Source organism: Citrus clementina, unplaced genomic scaffold (genome assembly GCF_000493195.1).
Source record: "Citrus clementina cultivar Clemenules unplaced genomic scaffold, Citrus_clementina_v1.0 scaffold_2, whole genome shotgun sequence".
Taxonomy (NCBI): Eukaryota; Viridiplantae; Streptophyta; class Magnoliopsida; order Sapindales; family Rutaceae; genus Citrus; species Citrus x clementina.
Genome location: NW_006262688.1, coordinates 13,677,065 through 13,699,226, shown reverse-complemented (window position 1 = coordinate 13,699,226; position 22,162 = coordinate 13,677,065). Strand labels below are relative to the sequence as shown.

Sequence of the window (22,162 nt, the reverse complement as noted above, 5' to 3'; positions counted from 1 at the left end):
ATCTCGCTCCTGCTCGACATTCTGCAACCGCTGTCTTAACTCTCCTTCATCAGCACTGGTCCCTCGGCCATCAGCCTCCGGTACTCGCCTGGGGCGAGGTTGGTTCCTCCCTTCATCTACTTGCTCTCCAGGAACCCGACCAGTGCTCCTGTAGGGATGCACCCCATAAGGTTGGTCCGCCAGCGGAGGGATTTCCTCGACTCTACACCTCCGGAGGTTGAGTTCTGCTCCAACATCATCTCTCCCCCCGGGGATTTCGCAATCCCTTCTCCGCTCATCTCTCAGCTCATTCAGTATGGTAGCGAGAGTCTCCATTTGCTTCTCCATCCGTTCCAATCGATCTTGCATCACCCTCTCTCGGGCTTCATTTGCAATTTCCCGAAGGGTGATTGTCTCCCCCGATTCGTTATCCTCCCTCAAAGCGTCCTTCCTTGGCAAATCCATGTCTAATCGTTCGCTGTTTCTCCGGTAACTACTAATTCAGTGGTAACTTTTTATCCAGATCCCCACAGACGGCGCCAAAATGTTGATGCTAAAATCTGCTCGCCCTTGGACCGACCAGATTCTTTCACCAACGTTTGTATTATCGACTGTTTGTTCGAACCACTAAGGCTGGTATCACCCTCCTTTCTCTCACTAGACCTGCGTTCACAAAAATGGGTCAGAGACGCCGGTGGTTTTGCCGGCGTAAACCCTCTGATGCCTAAGTTAGCACAAGGTATTTACGGGAAAACAATGTAATTTGGATTCAAGAAGTTTGTTAGAAATTTGTAAGGAAATGGCCTGGTTGCAATTTGACAGCGTTTTCCCTCTCTCCAATTTTTCTCTCCCTTTCTTCATCGATTTCTTCTTCTTTTATAGCCGCTGTCCCCACGTTTCCGTTTGCCATTCATCCCACATTTTTCGGGTAGTGGCAGCCCCTCATAAGACTCTAACTGTTACATTGTGGGCAAACGTGGATCTCGCGTGTCCTTCAACGGTTCTGGGAAAAGCACAACTACCGCGATTCTGTGGGATCGTGTTCCCGCTTCTCTGGGGATGAGTGTCGGCTCGGTATATACCTCTGGTCGGTATGTTTCCCTGGTTGTATTCATCTCTGGTCGGCTCATGTTAGCCCACGTGTTCTGCTCATATCACTTTGGCTGAAGCGATCCGTGCCGGGGCGGAAATAGTAGCATGGCCGACCTGGTGCTTTTATGTACTCAACATAATTAATAAATAAAATTAAGCAAAGTAAATTCTAAAAATTCCAGACATTTAACATTCTACAAAATAAAAATAATCCGAACCATATTCTAAAATTAAAATATACAGTTATCCAAACACTGAATTATAAATTCTTAAGTGATTTCTTTAATACTCTTCATCTTGTCTTTGTCACCCTGAAAACAAGAATCCTACACATAAAAAGTAAATAAAATTAGTTAACAAGATAAATTAAAAATTAAACTTAAATAATTGAAAAAAAATTACTTAGCTCTGTCTAGAAAATTAAAATGCAGCAATGGACGTCAAATGCTCATGAACAATCATATGCCACAAAATACAATCTCAGTTCTTTGACATCAAATATGTTTGTCCTGAATCTTGACAAATGTGTATCGATTTTTATGTATTTGAATTAATACACAGATTTCGCAAAACTAAAATGAAACACAATATCTATTTTTATATATGAATATGGAAATTAGAGATTGGAATTTTGCAAATGTAAAGAGTTTCGAAGAGGGATTATGGAGCAATTTGAGATATATAACAAAGCAATTAATTATCAAAAAGGGAAAATTGAAAACACCCTAATTATTTTAAAACCAATTGTAAAATGCTTCAAAGCACCGGTCGTGCATGCGGATGCCACAAATAATGGGTCAAATCATGTGCAGAAGTAGAACATGCATGCTTGAGAATTTTAGATAACTGCATATTTCAAATGCAAGAGATATAAAAAGGCACATCATTCGATCGACAAAAATAAACGCAAGCTATCCTAGACTAAACATAGCAAAAGATTGAAAGCCTTCTGTATCTAATCACTCTCTCTGATTAATACAAATGAGACAACAAATTGAATAAGAAATATCAAAATAGAGCAAAAATAAAAATGCAATAAGCTCTACATCCTAATCTGGAACTGATCATTAATTTTTAGAATTTATAATCACCAACAAAAAAAATAAAAAATAAATCCATAGTTCAAAAATTAAAAAAAAAAAGGATAGGAGCTTACCGTGAGTTAATTGAGAGCGAGATGGTGGAGACAAACGAAATGGTTGCTAGCTAGCTAAGTTGTAGAGAAAACAAAACAAAATTGTAGTCGGCTGTAGAGGGCAGATATGAAGGGAAGAGAGGGCTAAGAGAAGGGAAAGAAAGAGTGGGATCGGAAATGATGAAGAACAAAAATTAGGACCGGCTATGCCCTAGTTTTTGTTCCACTTATATACTTTGTATTATTATAGTTTTAAATTATTATATTAACCTGCAAGTTTCAAAATTTTTTAGATAAGTTTAAAGATAAAAGTATAATTTAATTAAACGAATTTTAAACGAATGAATCGTATTCAATTTGTTTATGACCCACTTATTAAACGAATCCTAAATGAATAAACGAATCAATGTCTTGAAACCCAGATTCGATTCGTTTAATTAGCAAAACGAATTGAATTCACTCATTTATTAAGCGAATTAATTTTTTCAAATCCAAACCTATTTAATTTGCATCGATTTGAATCGAATAAACGAATCCTGACCCAGATTGTTACTCCTAGTTTTGGAGAATGTCTTTGTTCAGTAAAAATTGCTCCGAATGTCATAATTGTTTATTTTATAAATGTTTATGTTTGAAGTAGCACTGCGTCGAGGACAAAACAAAGTGGGCTAGAAAAAGTGCAAAATATAACGCAAATCACCAATGAACGAAATTAAATTTATCCATGCAATGACTTTAATATATAAATCTTAGATATAAAATTATAAGAATTGCAGAGCTTTAAAGCTCAATGTTGCCGATTTTACACACTATTGGCAACTCTGTTGACCAATTATGATAGTATATTGTGGGAAAATAAAACCACTTTGATGCAATATAATCTTGATCATCTTTGCTCACGTTATTATAATTTTCTTCTCACACAGGGATTCCAAGGTGGATATGGATTGAACAATTTTTTGTAAATGTAATCATTCTGCTTTGAAAAATGACCCACTGAAATGGAATAAAATGGAAATTGACCATAATAGGTCAATGCAAAAAATAGTGCATCCACACTTGAATTGCAGAACTTTATTGACTCCACAAAGACTGATGTTTACTTCCAATATTCTTCTTGGAAAATTTTAGCATGTACCTACTCGCATTCATATTTTCCAAGCATAAAAATTCCTGGAGTGAAGGACACGCAAAATGTTCATTCAATAAAATCACAGAGTCTTCATTAAATGCTCCGAACTTGCCCCACAGAAGATGTGGACGTGGCGAAATTCCACGTTTACATGCACTGCACATTTGCCATATCGGTGTCTTTCATTAATTCACGGAATTGTGAGGTCAATAACAAAACAGTCAGTGTTAGGATTTTATATTTATACATAGTAATCTGAGTTGCATATCTTTTCAGTAAAACAAAAGCAATCCTGTTGCACATTGCAGACATGTGTGACAAAAATTGTGCTTCATTGGCACTTCTGTCTATTTTACTGTTATCAGGAGTTTTGCACTGCAAACCGTAAAAGCACTTGGTTCAGGTTGCAAAGAAGTTGAGAGGAAAGCACTTCTTCAGTTCAGACAAAACCTTGCGGACCCTTCAGGCCGGCTCTCGTCTTGGGTTGGAGAAGATTGCTGTAGATGGAGAGGAGTAAGCTGCAACAACAGAACTGCAAGTGTCATCAAGCTCAAACTCAACAACCCATTTCGAGACAGTTTTGACGCATATGAAGATGATGCAGGACACGAATTGGGTGGTCCGATAAGTCCATCTCTGCTTCAGTTGAAAGATTTGAAATACTTGGACTTAAGCATGAATAATTTTAAAGGGTTCAAAGTTCCAGAATTCATTGGATCACTAAAGGAACTGAGATACCTCAATCTGTCAGGCTCATTTTTCAGTGGGACTATTCCTCAAAGTCTTGGAAACCTCTCGAATTTGCTTTCTCTTGATCTCAATAATTTTCTTGATCAATCCAATCAAATAGGCCTTGGATGGATTTCTGGTCTTCCTTCCTTGAAATATCTTAACTTGGGAGGGGCAGATCTTAGTAAGGCTGCAGCATATTGGCTTGAAAGTATTAGTATGCTTCGTTCTCTTGTTGAGTTGCACTTGCCCAATTGTAATCTTCCCATTCTACCTATCCATTTTCCATCTCTAAACTTCACATCCCTTCAAGTGCTTGACCTCTCCAACAATGGTTTCAATTCCACGATACCTCACTGGTTGTTCAACATCACTAGACTTTCAAGCCTGGATCTCAACACCAACGATCTGCAAGGTGACATACCAGATGGATTTGCCAGCTTGAATTCTCTACAACAGCTAGATTTGTCTGGAAATTCATTCCTCGGAGGCCGGCTTTCCAGAAATTTGGGAAAGCTATGCAATTTGCGGACTTTGAAGCTTTCTAGAAACAATTTCAGTGGTGAGGTGAGTGATTTCATTGATGGTTTATCTGAATGCACCAATAGCAGCTTATAGAGAAACTAGAGTTAGGATTCAATCAACTCAATGGTGATCTGCCCAGTTCCTTAGGATATCTTAAAAACTTAAGATATCTTGAACTTTGGCATAACTCCTTTGTTGGTTCAATTCCACCATCAATAGGAAACTTGACCTTTCTGAAGGAACTGTACCTCTCATCTAATCAAATGAATGGGAAATTCCCAGAAAATTTTGGGCAGCTCTCAGCAGTTGAAGTGTTAGATCTCTCTGAGAACCAATGGGAGGGTATCATAACTGAAACTCATTTTAGGAAACTCTCAAACCTAAAAGAACTTTCATTACACAAACAATCGGAAAACATTTCCTTGATTTTCAACATCAGTTCTCATTGGATTCCTCCTTTTAAACTCACATTCATCAATATTAGATCGTCCCAACTAGGTCCAAAATTTCCAACATGGCTTAGAAATCAAACTGAACTGACAACTTTGGTTCTTAACAATGTTAGGATTTCAGACACCATAGCCGATTGGTTTTGGCAATTAGACTTGACTCTAGATGAACTAAATGTAGCTTATAATGAATTAAGTGGAAGAATTCCTAATTCCTTAGGATTTCGCTTTCCGGGCACAGTTGATTTGAGTTCAAATAGCTTCGAGGGTCCACTCCCACTCTGGTAATTCAACTTGACGAAGCTGTACTTGAGGGATAATTCCTTTTCTGGGCCAATTCCTCGTGACTTTGGCCAAAAAATTCCCTTCCTGACAGACTTAGACATCTCTTTTAACTCTCTAAATGGTAGCGTTTCCAAGTCCATAGGCAATCTACAACAATTACTAACATTGGTCATTTCTAACAATAATTTGGCCCGTGAGATTCCTCGGTTGTGGAGCAACATTTCTTCCCTGTATATTCTAGACGTGTCAAATAATAGTCTTTCGGGTGAAATTCCAGAATCAATAGGTTCTCTTCTTTCAGTCAGGTTCTTAATACTCTGTAACAATCATATTTCTGGCGAAGTCCCTCCTTCACTGAAAAATTGCTCAATGATGGATAGTCTTGATCTTGGAGACAATCAACTATCGGGCAGCATTCCAGCTTGGATAGGAGAAAGCATGCCATCATTGTCAATTTTGCGCCTCTGATCCAACTACTTCAATGGAACCATTCCTCCTGAATTGTGCAAGCTTCCTGCTCTTCACATATTGGACCTCTCACACAATAACCTGTCAGGAATCATTCCTCCCTGTGTAGGAAACTTCAGTGGTATGAAAGTTGAACCTCCAGATTCTGTTAAATACGAGGGAAGTTTGCAAGTGGTGTTAAAAGGAAGTGAATACGTATTTTATACCACTTTTTACCTTGTAAATCTTATGGATCTGTCAAGCAACAATCTATCAGGAGAGATGCCGGTGGAGCTCACAAGACTTATTCATTTGGGAACCTTGAACTTGTCACGGAATCATTTGGTGGGAAAAATACCAACACAGATTGGAAAACTGGAATGGCTGGAATCGTTAGACCTATCCAGAAACAAGCTTTCTGGTTCTATTCCTCCAAGCATGGTTTCACTTACGTTCATGAATCACTTGAACCTGTCATAAAAAAACTTGTCCGGAGAAATACCAAAAGCGAACCAGTTTCAAAGCCTCGATGATCCATCAATTTATGAGGGTAATCTACCACTTTGTGGCGATCCACTACCAAAAAGGTGCTCTGAAATCGATGGAACGCCGGGGGATCCTGGTGGTGATGAATATGAGGAAGACGAAAATGAGCGTGACAAGCTATGGCTCTTTGTTAGCATGACACTTGGTTTCGTTGTGGGGTTTTGGGGAGTTTGTGGCACTTTGATCATCAAGAAGTCTTGGAGATAAACTTGCTTCCAGTTTGTTGATAAAATAAAAGATTATTTCTCACATTTTGGCATTAAATGTTGTTCGTCTGAAGAGAGAAATGTTGGATAAGAATGGAAGTGGGGAAACCTGATCTGAAGTTACCAAACACGTGCGAAGATGAGTAACTGCTTCATCATAGCAATAGTTGCAATTGTAATGGCATACTGTTTATTTATAAGCTTGCTGTACTGTTGTTTTGCGTTAGTTAAGAACAGAGTTTGAGTGTTTGGATACAGAGAAAATAAACGAACCAGGGAGAAAATATCAGAGAGGAAAAAATGAATTGTAATTATATTGATCTTGTTAATAACAGCTGTATATATACATATTCTGGACTGCTGTACACACGTTGTGTGTGTAAACCAAAAACAAAGATCAAATACAAAAACTGTTACTAACAACTTTAACTAACCTGCTGACTCAGCAAGTTACACATCAGCAATATTAACAAACTAAACTAATCAGCTCGTTAACTCCTTAATTCCAAAATATGAACTATCTTAACAGCCCCCTTCAAGCTCAAGGTCTGGGAAGAACATTGAGCTTGGATCTAAGATAGTTAAACTGATCAATGGCTAATGGTTTAGTGAGAATGTCAGCAACTTGTTCACAGCTAGGAACATGATTAATCACAACTTCTTTTCTGGCAACATGTTCTCTGATGAAGTGCAAATCAAGCTCAATATGTTTTGTTTTTGAATGGTACTTTGGATTGCTGGCCAATGCTTCAGCACTTTTGTTATCACAATTGAGTACTGGAGTCTGTTGTAACTTCACTTGTAACTCTTTAAACAAGTAAGTTATCCAAAGTACCTCTGAAGTAGTCAAAGCTAATGCTCGATATTCAGACTCAGCTGTACTTCTGGAGACTATTTGCTGCTTCTTGGAAGACCAGGAAATGAGATTATTGCCTAAGTAAACACAATAGCCTCCAATTGATTTCCTGTCATCCAAATCTGATCCCCAATCAGCATCTGAAAAAGCTGTCAATGTGAGATTTCCAGTGTGATAGAACTGTAAACCATAACTTGCTGTCAGTTGAAGGTATCTTAGTACACGTTTGCATGCTTGCCAATGAAAAACAGAAGGAGTTGAGAGAAATTGGCTGAGTTTGTTGACTGAAAAAGCTATTTCAGGTCTTGTCAAGATAACATACTGTAAAGATCCCACTACACTTCTGTACAGAGATGGATTTTCAAAAGCTGTCCCCTTGTCTTTAGTTAGCTTCTCAGTTGAGCTCATAGGAGTTTGACACCCTTTGCTGTCCAGCATCTGTGCCTTCTTCAGCAAATCACCAATGTATTTGGTCTGAGAAAGATGGAGTCCTTCATGTGATGGTGTAACTTCTAGACCAAGGAAATAATTAAACTCCCCAAGGTCTTTTAAAGCATATTCTTTTCCCAGCTGATGAACAATTCTTTCCACAAGTTTAGTGTTTGACCCAGTGACTAATATGTCATCAACATAGATAAGAACTACAACTAATTCTCCTTCAGTATGCTGGATGAATAAGGAAGTGTCAGACCTGGAAGTGTGAAAACCCCACTGCAACATTGAGCTCTTCAACTTATCATACCAAGCTCTTGGAGCTTGTTTGAGCCCATAAAGAGCCTTTTTCAATTTACACACATGAGTAGGAAGCTGAGGATGAAGAAACCCTTCTGGTTGAGACATATACACCTCTTCACTGAGAATGCCATTTAGAAAGGCATTATTTACATCAAGTTGTCTTATAGGCCAGTGATGCATAACAGCAAGGCTCAAGATGATTCTGATTGTGCATGGTTTGACTACTGGACTGTATGTTTCAAAGAAGTCCACACCTGGAGTTTGATGAAACCCCTTCGCAACAAGTCTAGCTTTGTGCTTAGATATACTTCCATCAGGGTTGTACTTTACTCTAAAAACCCACTTGTTGCCTATAATCTTCTGTGTTGTTTCTTTAGGAACTAACTCCCAGGTTTCATTGATCTGCAAAGCATCAAATTCTGCCTGCATAGCTTGCTTCCATCTTGGATCACTCAAAGCCATTTTGACTGAGGTTGGTTCAAGATCTTGTGTGACTGCTAAGTAGGACTTAGGTTTGAATATTCCAGCCTTAGATCTTGTGACCATGGAATGTGTATTATGAGTAGGTGGAGAGTTTTGTGTTTGAGGTGAGGTAGAAGGATTGTGTGTTGAACAAGTGCTAGTGTTTGTGTGTTGCAGATTGGGTGATGTACTTTGTGTAGAGAGTGGAGGTGTTGAGTTTAGGGCATTAGAATCAGAACCTGCATCTGAAACATGATTACTTGCAGATGGATATGTAGAGCTGCTGTCATGAGAGATAGACTGAAAATTCAGAACTGTAAAGGGACTTTCAGACTGGTGAATTTTAGATGAAGAATTCACAGTTTTATGGATGGAAAATAACTCAGTATAAGGAAACTCAAATTCATTAAACTTAATATGCCTGGCAACATAGACTTTTCCAGTAGGATCAAGGCATTTGTAACCCTTGTGAATAGGACTGTAACCTATCATAAGACACTTTTGGGTGTGGAAACTGAGTTTATGTTTGTTGTAAGGCTTGAGCAGAGGGAAACAGGAGCAACCAAAGATCTTAAGAAACTGATAATCTGGTTTTCTGTTGTGAAGTTTTTCAAATGGAGAGATGTTGTTCAAGACAGGTGTTGGTAACCTATTGATAAGAAATGATGCTGTATGAAAGGATTCCCACCAAAAAGAGAGAGGCATTTGGGCTTGAGCAAGTAATGTCAGTCCTGTCTCAACAATGTGCCTGTGTTTTCTTTCTACCACCCCATTTTGGTGATGTGTATGAGGGCAACTATGTCTGAAACTTATTCCCTCTTGTTGGAGAAAGGTTACAAAGCTTCTAAATTCTCCCCCCCAATCTGATTGTACTGACTTAATGGAGAGGTTAAGTTGTTTCTCAACCAATGTTTTGAAGCTTTGAAAGGTTTCTAAGGCTTCTGATTTGAGAGTTAAAGGAAAAATCCAGCAATATCTGGTGTAATCATCTACAAAGCTGATATAGTACCTATAGCCATGTAAGATAGAGGGCATGGGAGATGGTCCCCAAAGGTCAGTATGTATAAGCTCAAGAGGTACTGAGGTTTTAATTCCAGTTGAATAAAAGGATAACTGATGAAGTTTTCCATACTGACATGCATCACAGAAATCAGGCAATGTTATAGAAGGTCTAAGAGACAAATGAGGCATGATATTTTTCAAGGCAAGTTTATTTGGATGACCAAGTCGTTGATGCAGTAAATTTCCACAAATATCAGATTTGGTAATGTTTACATGACTCTTAGAATCTACTGAATCAATACAAGGTTTATTTTCAGCTTTATTTGACAGAACTGAAGCTGAATTTCTAATAACAGAAAGCATGGACCTAGGTACATAGGCTAGAGAACAGGATTTAGAAAGAAAAGTATCCTTTGACAGCAGCTGATACAATCCTTCTTTAGCAATCCCTTGAGCCAGATGCACAGTCTTCTTCTTGTCCTTAATGAAACAAAGATTGGCAACAAACTCAATGGTTATATCATTATCTTTCAAGAGTTGTGAAATGCTAATAAGATTTTTGGTTATAGCAGGTACATATAAAATGTCATTTAGGTGTAAGAGTGAATCACAGGATGTATGAAAGCAAGCATAACCAATATGTGATATATTTAAACCTTCACCATTACCAACATGTAAAAGCTGATTACCTGAATACTCCATTCCCATATTTAAGTTCTGCAGATTGTTTGTGAGGTGGTGTGTAGCACCACTGTCCAGATACCATCCCTGATCAGCTAGACCACCCTCTGAAGTTGTAAGAAATGCAGCTTTTGTGTTTGACTGATAAGAGTTGAAGTTTGATGGTGGATATGCAGGAGCAAAATCTCTGTTAAACCTGTTCCTACACTCAGCTGCAGTATGCCTTGGCTTGAAACAAATTTGACAGATGATAGCAGGAGAATTCTGAACACCTTTGTTACCATTAAAGGCACCATTCTGACCAACTACACCATTACCAAATTCATTCCAATCACCTCTTCCATGTCCAGAGTAGTTCTTGTTGGAATTGTTGTTATTCCAGTGATTCCCATCAGACCAGTTAGCCCTTCCTTGGCCTGTAACACTTCTACCAAAGCCACCTCTTCCTCCATTATTGTTATAACCACCTCTGCCATTATTGTTTCCATTCCAGTTGACATTTTGACTCCAATTACCATAACCACCTCCATTGTAATTATTGTAGCCTCCTCTGCCACCATTATTTCCATTCCAATTTGCATTTTGGTTCCAATTACCATAACCACCTCCGTTATTACCACTAGATTTCTTATTAGATCCAGTTTGAGCTATATTGGCAGTATAATTCAACTTAGTTTCTTTATTGGCACTTTGTTGATTACTCTCAATTCTAGCTTCATGAGTTAAAAGCATAGAATATGCTTCATTCACTGACATTTTCAACATGTTAGCTTCTATGTATACAACCACAGGATAATATGGCTGTCCTAATCCAGATATCAGATGAGTCATAAAATCTAGATTGGTTACAGGACTTCCAGCTAAAGCTAGTTCATCATTTACAGCTTTAAGCTTGCTAAAGTATTCAGTGATTGTCATTGATCCTTTTTTGAGATTATTAAGCAACATTTTCAGATGTACTTTCTTAGCTCCTGTTTCAGATCCAAATTGTTCTTCAATATTAATCCAGAGTTCATTAGCTGAGTTAGAATTTACCACTAGACTGAGAATTTCAACACTGATCGATGACATCAACCAGCTCAACAGCAACTGATCCTGCCTCTTCCAGTTATTGAACTCAGGGTTTTCTTGTGGCTCCACTGCAGTCACTTGATCTGGACTTACGCTTGCTGTTTCTTGATTCAGAAACTGATTAGGACACTTTCGAGTTCCATCAAGAAGAGATTCAAGTCCATTGGCTCGAATTGTAGAAAGGATCTGAGACTTCCAGATTGTGTAGTTTGACCTGTCTAATTTGATTGGATTTGTAAAGGTAAATGAAGAAACAGTTTGATTGACATTTGGATTTGAGCTAGAAGAAGCCATGGCAGCTTGGATCATAGCTCTGATACCAAGTTAAGAACAGAGTTTGAGTGTTTGGATACAGAGAAAATAAACGAACCAGGGAGAAAATATCAGAGAGGAAAAAATGAATTGTAATTATATTGATCTTGTTAATAACAGCTGTATATATACATATTCTGGACTGCTGTACACACGTTGTGTGTGTAAACCAAAAACAAAGATCAAATACAAAAACTGTTACTAACAACTTTAACTAACCTGCTGACTCAGCAAGTTACACATCAGCAATATTAACAAACTAAACTAATCAGCTCGTTAACTCCTTAATTCCAAAATATGAACTATCTTAACAGCGTTTAAAATAAAGCACGTTAGATTGCTGGTTTATGAGTTCAAGAAGTAAAGCAAATATATTTATAAAGATAGATCAATTGCTTTTTGTTTTTGTAAGAGACATTAAAGTGGATTAACTCGTTTATTCAATGGCCTAATTTAAACACTTTACATCTTCAGACAATTATGCGTGCACATTTGTAATATGTTCTTTAATATTAATACATTCATTTGATGTCTAACAAAATTGTATCCATTCAACTCCTAAAATAAGTATGCAAAAAATTAAGAATTTAAATTCCGCTCATGTTGGATAAGAAAATAAAAATTTTAGTTAATTTATTAAAAAATCTAATAAAACTTTTCAAATTACTATTTTGATTATGTTAATGGTGTGGTTTTGCAATCGCAACGCATATTTTAATATTGTAAGTTCACGTTTAATTTAGAGAAAAATATTACAGAGTTGTAAAATTAAAAGGAAAATGGAGGATAAAAGAGTAAAATTACCGAGAGGTCCATCCGCCGACGCGCTCACGCGCTTCTTCTATATCGCGAAATCCAGTCCGGCTTTCCTCAACCGACCAGGAGTAGAACAAATCTATTAATACTCCCAAACACTCGTCTTAAAATGTCATTTCTTAGTCTTTAGTCTTTACTTTCACTCCACTTAACTCTCTGAACCACGAAAGAAAATCAGCGTAATGGCGACGGCATTCCTTCACTCTCAGGACTGCCTTCGCAATTTCCGATCCTCTCCTCGCTTCAACAAACCTCCCCCTGGCCCTAACCCTACCCCTAAACCTGTCCCTAACCTCTTCAGCAATCGCCTCCGACGAAAGCGGCGCTCTGGCGACGATCAGTCTCGGTCCTTGACGGTGATCAAATTACCCTCACAAAATAACCTCGTGATCGGCCGGGTCAAAATCCTCAAACACGACGAGGCGGTGCTGCCGCCTAGCTTGATCAAGAAGGAGGACGCTTCCGAGAAGCAAATCGCAGTTTGTAGCAGTAATGTTGAGTCTGATAATGTGGATTTTTTTGCTGGTACGGCGTTCTCCTCCTCGCCGCCTCCCAGTGCGGTTCCTCTTCCGCGGTTTTTGCCTATTAACGTAAGCCATGCGTCGACTTGTGGTTTGGTGTGACTTGTGCGCGCGGGCTTTGCTTCAAGTCTTCAAAATTCAAGATCAAACGGATTAGGATTTCGCAAGCGAAAACGATGTCGTTTTAGTGAGTTTTTTTTTTTTTTTTTCCAATTCCCTTCCTTTTCTCTCTGTGTAGTGGGTGTATATAACACGGTATATGTACTCGTAGGCTGATGTTTGTTGCGGGAAAAGTTTTGATTCTGACTTTCTGTAGTGGCGTTCACGTTGATGTATTTTGATCTAAACGACTCCGTTGTAGTACCTGGGTTTAGTTACCACTGATTATTATTTGTTACTTTTTGTGAAAGAAAAATTAAAAAAGATAATTTCAGAAAGTATATTGGGTTGTTTCTTTTTTTTGATTAATGAAGGGCTCACGAAGAGCTACCGCAACACTAAACGAGAGTGTGCAATGTCATGAGCATCATTACCAAGTAAACCAACAATATCAGGGAGGAGAATGAAGAACATGCAAGCCTAAGGGTTTAATTAGGCTATAGGAAGCAAGGAAATCTGCAGTACTATTTGCTTCTCTGTACACATGCTCCATGTGAACAATCCAGTCACGTGCTAATAGCTCCCGAATAGAATAAAAGTTTTAATAAAAAATATACTGATTAATTAATAGAATAAAATTTTGGAAAGTCAATGTAAAAACTAATAATTTAAATGAATTTGAAATTAAGTGGGATCGGGCTCCATCGAAATTCAACCGACCCGGTGAGCCTACCTCCTGATATTTTAGTTATCGCACTTTATCCATTCCCGCCACAGGGAAGCGACTGCTGAGCTTGACTGTACTTACTAATCACAAATGCCTGCGTGCCTCCTCTCCGCTCGTCCTCCCTCTCCGGTCATAACCTGCCGTGTGTCACTCGGAGCAGTGCGCAACCCTCCACCCCCAGCTCCTCCTTCTTCTCTCCCTCTAGACCCTCCTGCGGCCAACCTCCCATCTCTAACTTGCGCCCTACAGTGCCCTCACTTCCAATCGTACGCACCCCCTTCATATTAAAAATCATAATACCTTATTTCATTAATAAAAAGCTCAATTTATCTATTCCAATTGTTTTGAATATTTCAGCTGCTCTGGTTGTACGCACGAGTTCAATCTCCACCGTCCGATCATCGTCGACGAGGCTACTGATTTTTTCAAGAGTATTGGTCTTTTAGATTTCACTTTCGATAGCTGTAGACTGGTATGCACGAATGTATCTTTCATTTCTCAATTCATTTCATTTTCGATTATTATTTTTTTATTTTGAAAATTTAGGGTTTTTGAATTTTGGTAACGAGCTTTGCTAATTAACAGTACGGATGGAGGTGTCGAGCCAAATTGGCTGTCCGCGGCACGTCGACAAGCCCTCTGATTGGACTGTATCAGGAGGGGACTCATAATGTAGTGGATATTCCTCACTGTAAAGGTTTGTTATAATTATATATTTGTTGATTAACTTTGGGACTGTAACTTTTAAATTTTTGTATATTGTATTTAATGGTGAATATTTTGACTAATTGTCGATGTTTACTGATTTTGCAGCCCATCATCCTCGTATTAATGCTGCTGTTGAGCTGTTGAGACAAGGTTTTTTTTCTTTTCTGTTTTATTTTTTTAAATTTTATTATGTTTTCTAGCTTTTGAATATCAAGAAACCTACCGTTTGGTTTGCTTTAGTTTTCTATTTGCATTTTTAAGTAAAAATTTAGCTTTTTTTCCTTTTTCCCCTTCTAGAAAACTTCAATTAGATATTTTTGGAAAACAGGCTTTTTTTTTTTTTTTACTTCCTTGCTTTAGGTTCTTTGCTCACAGTTAGACCATGGCCTATGCTACATTTATTTGTTTTTATGAGATCTTTCATGCAAATTTCTTGGTAGTCATTGTTTATATCGTTCTGTGTGTTATTTGTAGGAATTAAAGAGTTAAATGTTGAGCCATATGATGAGGATGATAGGACAGGTGATTTGCGATATGTTCAGGTGACTAGTCCAATTAACATCTACTGAATACCTATTGAAAATGTATTATTAATTGCAACCATCTAAAAGTTGATAAAATTATGTGTGTGCAGATGGCTGTGACCACTTACAACACATCCCTTCCCGCCTCGGAAAGATACAGAAATGGTTGTTACAAGTTAGCTAAGTGCATTGTTCTAATAGAATGTTCAATTTTGGACATTTTAAATAATAGTTGAACCATTTTTATTGAAGTTATATAGCATGTTTCCTTTTCTAGGAAAAGTACAGATTACTTTAGTTTGGAATTCAAGAAATGAAAAGTCCCCCAATTCGGACAAATTAGAGTCTTTAGCCGAGGTGACCACCACGTTGATTTTTTTTTTGGCTGCAATTCTTTTGCATTTTTCCTTTTTGAGATATCAAGTCTTCATTACAATTTGCAGTTTTTATGGAGAAATGGTGGTTCAAGGAGCCGTGAGCATTACATTCACTCTGTATGGGCAAACTTTCAGACATCAACTAATAATGTGAGTTAAAATTTGATTTTTAATTTAATAGAAGAACTAGCTTGGATGGGTGTCCCCTGTATTTGTTGGTTCAGTGTACAATTAGTTTTGCTTTTATTGATAGCAGAAAACTAATGTCAATGATGGTGGAACAAAAACAATAATAGTTGCTTCAATTATTAAGAATATGCTTCTTACTTTTGATGGTTTTAATCAATGTAAGATGCTTTGCAATTTCATTTGACTCTTCAAATAGGCCTTCTGAGAGGAAGGTCACATATGTAGAGTTGGGACTCTGGAGATATTCTTATTCTCCTTCTTGACATTTTTTGGTGAGGGAGGGGAAGTGAGCATTGTACATAGTTGCTGATTTACAAATGATATGAATGTTTGAAATTTTAGAAAAGTTTATCGATGATGCAGGTAATATTTGGCAATAGGTGGAGACATCTTTTAGGAGAAACTGACTTTTGGGAAAATGTTGGAGGAATTGATATATCTTTGGCTCCATCCAGTTTTGGCCAAGCAAACGCACGGGTATGCGTATTTCTACTCCAGTCATTTTTTCCTTGGTTAATTTGCTTGTACGTTAAATTCTTACAATAAAGGATTTATGAAGATAGTGCTTAAAGTGGCATTACAGTATCTCAATATATGCTTCTTAGTTAATGCAATAATTAGTTGGCATACAATTTCAGGATGAGATATGTCATTATCTGAAGCGATAGATGTTGTATAGGATTTTAAAATTTTAATTTGACACTCCCTTTGGCATTATTGTATCTCATGAAGCTTCTTACCATGTTGATTACAGGGCTTGAAAAGTAGCTAAACAAGCAAACCTAACTATTTCTACCTTCAAAATTTTGTACTTGATTATACTGTGTCAAATGCAACTTTTTCAGGCTTTTGATATCTTGCTCCGGAAATTACAAAAGTATGTCCCTTATGGAGCATCTGTCACTGATTTGTATGCAGGAGCTGGTGTGATTGGATTATCATTAGCTGCTGCTAGAAAATGCAGGCAAGAAATGAATGATTTTAAATGCTGTGTCTGAACCCCCACTCTTATTATTCCAAATAAAAATCATATTGATCGCAATTTAATATTGTCATTTTTCAGGTCTGTTAAATGTGTTGAGATAAACAAAGAATCACAGCTATCGTTTGAGAAGACAGTGAGCCGCTTACCTAAATCTGTGGATGGCAACATCAGCTGGCACAACGCAGACAATTCAATAGTTAGTGTTTAATTCTCCAAATTAAATTTATTGTCATACACATCTTAGGATTCACCTTAGAACTTCATACTTTGAATATCTCTGTGTTTTATTTCCACAAGATCATAAGGTAATTATTCTCGTTTAAAGTGGCTAATTTGCAAATTTTTTGAATTTTATATGAAACACGAGAAAAACAGTCAAACTGGTTGAGTTCCCAAGATTTTCCCTCAACTATGTTGTGGGTGCAGGGCTAACTTTTTTTTTTTTTCCCTCAACTTATTGTTTAGGAACCTCTGTCTTGGCTTGTGGGATCAGATGTGCTCGTCGTTGATCCTCCTAGAAAGGGATTGGACTCATCTCTTGTTCATGCATTACAGAATATAGGATCAGCAGAGCGTAAAGCTAAATCATTATCAGAAAGGTAGGACATTTTTATATTTCTTAGGCATCAACTCTAGGATCTATTGCTTATAAGGCTCATTTTGTCCACCGCAGTGGCTTTTAACGCTCAATTCACTTTCTTTTTAATAAATTCCCTTGCCTTTGCAATGTTCATTTGAAAAAGGGGGGAAAAAAGACGAAAAAAGGTCTAGGATCTGTTGCTGGACCTGACTGCTCTGTTCAGTCACACTTTGAGAAATTAAGTAATTAATTCTTTGCAAATTGTTAAATCTGTTTTATGTTGACTTCAGTTCATCCTCCATGGTAAAAGAGGAAAAGAGACCATGGATTTTACGAGCAAAGGAGGCTTCAGTTCAAATTGGAAGCAAATCAAATTCTGAGAATCAATCACTTCCACAAACCCTCATTTATATAAGCTGTGGATGGGAAAGCTTCAAAGAGGTACTTCCACAGTCAAACTGTCAAAGAACTAGGTTTATATTCTGCTGGTTATCCTGAAACCATTTAGTGGAATATTTTTTTCATTGTAATTATGGAAAATTTGTTGTAACAGGACTGCAAATCATTATTGTCTAGCAAGGCGTGGCATTTGGAAAAGGCCCATGGTTTTAATTTCTTCCCCGGCACACAAAGGTATTGCTATTTCATTGAGAGACCTGTCTGATTTTCTTTAGAAAATTAAAGTACGATGTGATTATTGGAGCTATGTTGTCGTGTTGTATACTTGTATGCATTCCAAGTGATTTTGCGTATTGTTTGCAGCATCGAAGTGTTGGCTGTATTCAAGAGGGGTCAAGGTCTCAAGAAAAAGAAATTGGCTAAAAAGAAGAAGAAAAACGCATTTTGACATGTCCAATTGGTCTGCAGTAGGAATGGAAGAAGGAGAGAGATAAGCTAATCCACATGTAAGAAGAATTGAGACCATGAAGATGTTTAAATGGAAAATATTTTGTACGCCATCACTAATTTTTCTGTTGTAAAATAATAATGTGATCATCTTTATCTTTCTCCTCAAAACATAAGAAACTTAAATTTTGTGCACCTGATGCAAATGTGTGTGCAAAGAATACATGTTACCCATCTCTTTAGAATTTTATGAAAGAATGCTAAACTGGATATAAAAATTCAAGAACAAACTTGAAGAGAGGCTTTTCTCCGGAAAAACTGCTGCTCCCGCTATGTTTAGGTATGTTCTTCAGTGTTTTTGTCCGCTCTTAGATCTTTCCAGATGTGGAAAAGCCGTCAAAATATTGAAAGCCCTTAAGTCTTGTCTGGTCAGGATTCCAACCACTGGAGATACCTGCAAATGGAGTACACAATAGGTTACTGATATTTACATCTTTGAGAAAGTTTATTGATAATGAATTGCCAGTACAAATTACACTAAAATGATCAATAAGAGACGGTTAATAAACTTACCCCTGCTGCTTCATACTTCGGTACAACAAGCAAATGGCGGAGTCCAACTTGCCTGAAAAGCACCATAGCTTTTGCCACTGACATGCTCTCAATGACTGTGTAAGGTGTTGTATTGGTAAGAGGATGCAAGTCAATGTACATCTCCATTTCCGCGCTTGTTACAGCCACCTCTTCAATTTTACCCTCCCTCTCTGCCAGCTCAACCCAGGAAAATTTCTCTCTCACTTCCCATTCCTCTGTCCTCCTTTTTTCTTGCAGAAACCACTTTTTCTTCAGTGCTAGAACCAGGTGTGCTCTTAGGATTAATCCATGCAATTCTGTGGCACCATTAGCCAGTCCTGATGGCGGCACCACACCCTCATCTAAAACAGGGAAACCATTGTGTGTCGTGTTTCTCAGTACGTCAACAATTCGTGACACCTTTTCAATTCCAGACACAGTAATTACTGGTGGCTTAGCATCAACTAGCTCGCCAACAGTTAGAGTTCTCATCCATGGCTCAGGATGTGCATCCAAGAAAGGTAGGCCTTTTAGTTCCAGTATGATTTCATATATGCTTGGATTGAAGCTGTCTCCAACCGTTTTGGCTATTAGAAGAACAATCATTGTAATGGGAAGTAACAGGAGATTGTTGGTTAGTTCAAGGAATATGACACAAAGTGAAACAGTCATCCGCATTGAGCCAGCCATGAGGGATGCAGCACCAAGAACAGCATAAAGCCCCTGGTCAATATTGGTGTATGATCCCATGGCCATACCAAGAAGGCGGCCATATGCTGAGCCCATAAGTATAATTGGGAGGAAGAGTCCAGAAGGCACAGCAATGCCGAAAGTAATGAGTCCTAAGATGCAATACAGTATGAAGAAAATCAGGATGGAAGATGGTTGAAATTCAGTGGGAGTGTTGGAGGAGAAGATGTTTCGAACAGCATCATCGTTGGTGGTAAGAAGAAGAGTTGCTAGATCATTGTAGTGGCCATTTGGGCAATTGAACTGCTTGAAGTTCCCTGATCGTCCGTTGGTTGGGCAGGTCTCTGGAAATGAGGGATCACAAGCTTTGCAGTCAGCAAGGAAAGGAAGACAATATTGGCACACTGAGGTGAAGACTGAGACACTAAGAGCGAGAAGTAGCTTATGCATCTTTCCCTTCCTGCAATGAAATAAAGTGAAAATACAAGTTGAACTATGATTTTCAGCTTTCTTAACTGTGAAACGAGTCTTGGATGTGAAACCTAGCATCAAACAGAGATTTTGGAATATGAATGCAGCGTAATTGAGAAACAATGCAGGTCATTTGAGTTGCTTACTGGTTAATGAGATTGTAGAGTCTGAGAACTTTATGCAGAATGTGATTGTAGAGGCCTCCCAAAATTCCACCAATTATGCCAATTAAAGTTACAGGAATGATATCCATTACATGATACCTAACTGGAACATTGCTCACATCAAACATGATAAGCCCTCCTGTACCAAAAAGCCCACATTTCCCAGAATTGCATATTTCAATAAAAGCTCTGAGCACCACCACCACAATTGCTGTGCTGAAGAAAGTTCTCCAGAGAAGTGCACTTCTCCACCATGTTGCTACCTCTTCTAAAGAAAACAGGACACCACCCACTGGCGCTCTGAAAGCTGCACATACGCCTGAGGAAGAGCCACATGTGATGAGATCACGGCGATCACGGTCATTGTTGAAGTACCGAAGCCACTGCCATTTTATACGGTGATTATCAGGCCCTCCTTGCCCAAGTAATGAAGCAATGCAACTGCCGATATGCACCAGAGGCCCTTCTTTTCCCAAATCTAGCCCTGCGGCCACAGCTCCAATGCTTCCAATAATCTACAATCATAATAAACTGAAGAAATCAGGCCTACTTAACTAATTCAAAACAGAGCGAGATGGGGTGAAAAAAAAAAAGAAGTAATAATTATTCAGATATTCCAGGTCTCATTGCTCCCATTTCCTAGCTTCATTTTCTAAGTTAAATTTTTTTTTGGGGGGAAATATACAAACTGCCACATAAAACGACTTTGAGAACCTATACAACCTTCAAGTGGTAATGGATTTTTCAATGGATGTTCATGGATTTCTACAATCTTTTGTTAATATAAAGTTATGAGCCAAAGAAGAACAGATGATTGCTAGATATTACGAAACTCAAGAAATGGATAAATTTCCGAAGTAAACTGGAACATGGACCCATTTCCTTGTCTAAATTTAGTGGCAATGAGCAGGCAAGTTTGTGTTTGAAATGTCATTTTCAGAACAGAAATCAACCCACTGTGGAAATTCTTCTTCCGATTCAATCCACCAATATAAGCAAGATTCTACTCTAACTAAAGCCACAAAATCCTTATTGAAACCGATGTAAAGCTTAGTTAAAAATTTTCATTTCATATATGAGCTTGTAAATTTAACTATAAGTTGATCTACCTTGACAATCAATGTTGTGGCTCCAAACATGTTGGGAGTATCAACACCATTGAGATAAGCTTTGATTTCTGGTATTCCAGGACCAGCTGCCGTGGGTGCAAAACATACACAAAGAACAGCAGCAACCAGGGTCAGAAGAAAATTAACCCCAGTGAAATACAGGAATCCTTGTAAGTACCTGTCATCATCACAAACAGTTTCCAATTCCTAACTTTGAATATTGTTCAAGAAAATTGAATGTTGTCAATTGTAATGCCTACCTGTCCTTCTCTATGAAGCTTACAACAGCAAGAAGCTTGTATCCAGCAATGTTCTCAACTGCAAGATTGATGAGGGTGGCAATCAAGCCAGTTAAGAGACCAACAAGACAGGCCAGTGACCATTTCAAGAAAATATATTGCAACACTTGTACTTTGGATCTGCTTCTCCAATCATGCTTGAATAGATCATTTTCATTGATCCTGCAAAAGGGAAAATCACCTGATCAATTCTCAGTGAATATTCTAAGAAGAGATTACAAGAAGGAAAAAAAAAATTTAAGTTTTATTTACTCATAATCTAAGCTCTCAATATGGGAAACTTTGGCTCCAACAAGGGCTAATGGACTAGAAGATAATGTTCTGCTTCTCTTCAGAAGTGGCTGTTGCAATGAATTGCTTTCAGGGTCTCTTTCTTCTTCATCAGCTTCCATGTGGGCTTGTGTTGCTCTTGCCACTGGATTGGAATTTTCCTCCATTGAAGCAAACCAACACAAGTTTCAAATCTCAGAGGCTTTTGGGGTTGGTGAATTATGATCCTGTTGTTGGCGCTGGATTGGAATGGACTGAATTAACTCCTTTCTCTTCCCACCATTCAATATTTGTCTTACTGAAAATGTATGGTCAAACCTTGTTACAAATAATGCACTGGACTTGCCTTTTATGTGAATAACAAGTGTTAATTTGTAGCCAATTTGCCAAATTACCCATTTGCCACCCTGGCAGTGTAACCAGAAGGCAACTTGAGGTACTCGAAAATTCTTATCAATTTTCTTAGAAAAAAATTTTCAATGCTGGGAAAAGGTTAAATGTGTCCGGTGTCCCTGCTGAATCGGGTCCATTTAGTTAATTAATGCGATAATCATGCTTGGAATGTAGCAA

General features: G+C 38.0%; 4 protein-coding genes and 1 pseudogene across 4 annotated transcripts; 4 read left to right on the top strand and 1 right to left on the bottom strand.

Annotated features, from left to right (window-relative positions):
* Window positions 1-3,649: 3,649 nt before the first annotated feature.
* LOC112100757 (receptor-like protein EIX1) lies at window positions 3,650-4,800 on the top strand. Its single transcript, XM_024190207.1, has one exon. It carries the CDS (start codon window positions 4,014-4,016, stop codon window positions 4,683-4,685), a length of 672 nt encoding a protein of 223 aa, XP_024045975.1. The 5' UTR covers window positions 3,650-4,013; the 3' UTR covers window positions 4,686-4,800.
* A 55-nt stretch (window positions 4,801-4,855) lies between these two features.
* Window positions 4,856-6,846, top strand: LOC18052618 (annotated as a pseudogene).
* Window positions 6,847-12,642: 5,796 nt separating this feature from the next.
* Window positions 12,643-13,083, top strand: LOC112100905. Its single transcript, XM_024190774.1, has one exon. The coding sequence runs from the start codon at window positions 12,643-12,645 to the stop codon at window positions 13,081-13,083; it is 441 nt and encodes a 146-aa protein (XP_024046542.1).
* A 693-nt stretch (window positions 13,084-13,776) lies between these two features.
* LOC18052617 (uncharacterized RNA methyltransferase pc1998) lies at window positions 13,777-18,031 on the top strand. The gene is made up of 15 exons (XM_006447023.2): window positions 13,777-14,073; window positions 14,165-14,279; window positions 14,393-14,504; window positions 14,621-14,665; window positions 14,990-15,057; window positions 15,150-15,204; window positions 15,317-15,396; window positions 15,483-15,566; window positions 15,969-16,082; window positions 16,451-16,569; window positions 16,669-16,786; window positions 17,056-17,189; window positions 17,461-17,611; window positions 17,724-17,803; window positions 17,933-18,031. Exons 1-15 carry the CDS (start codon window positions 13,898-13,900, stop codon window positions 18,015-18,017), a joined length of 1,536 nt encoding a protein of 511 aa, XP_006447086.1. The 5' UTR covers window positions 13,777-13,897; the 3' UTR covers window positions 18,018-18,031.
* A 20-nt stretch (window positions 18,032-18,051) lies between these two features.
* LOC18052616 (chloride channel protein CLC-b) lies at window positions 18,052-21,948 on the bottom strand. The gene is made up of 6 exons (XM_006447021.2): window positions 21,575-21,948; window positions 21,284-21,484; window positions 21,024-21,201; window positions 19,897-20,429; window positions 18,590-19,739; window positions 18,052-18,470 (listed from the first exon to the last, which is right to left on the bottom strand). The coding sequence occupies exons 1-6, from the start codon at window positions 21,757-21,759 to the stop codon at window positions 18,366-18,368; spliced, it is 2,352 nt and encodes a 783-aa protein (XP_006447084.1). The 5' UTR covers window positions 21,760-21,948; the 3' UTR covers window positions 18,052-18,365.
* Between the last annotated feature and the right edge of the window lie 214 nt (window positions 21,949-22,162).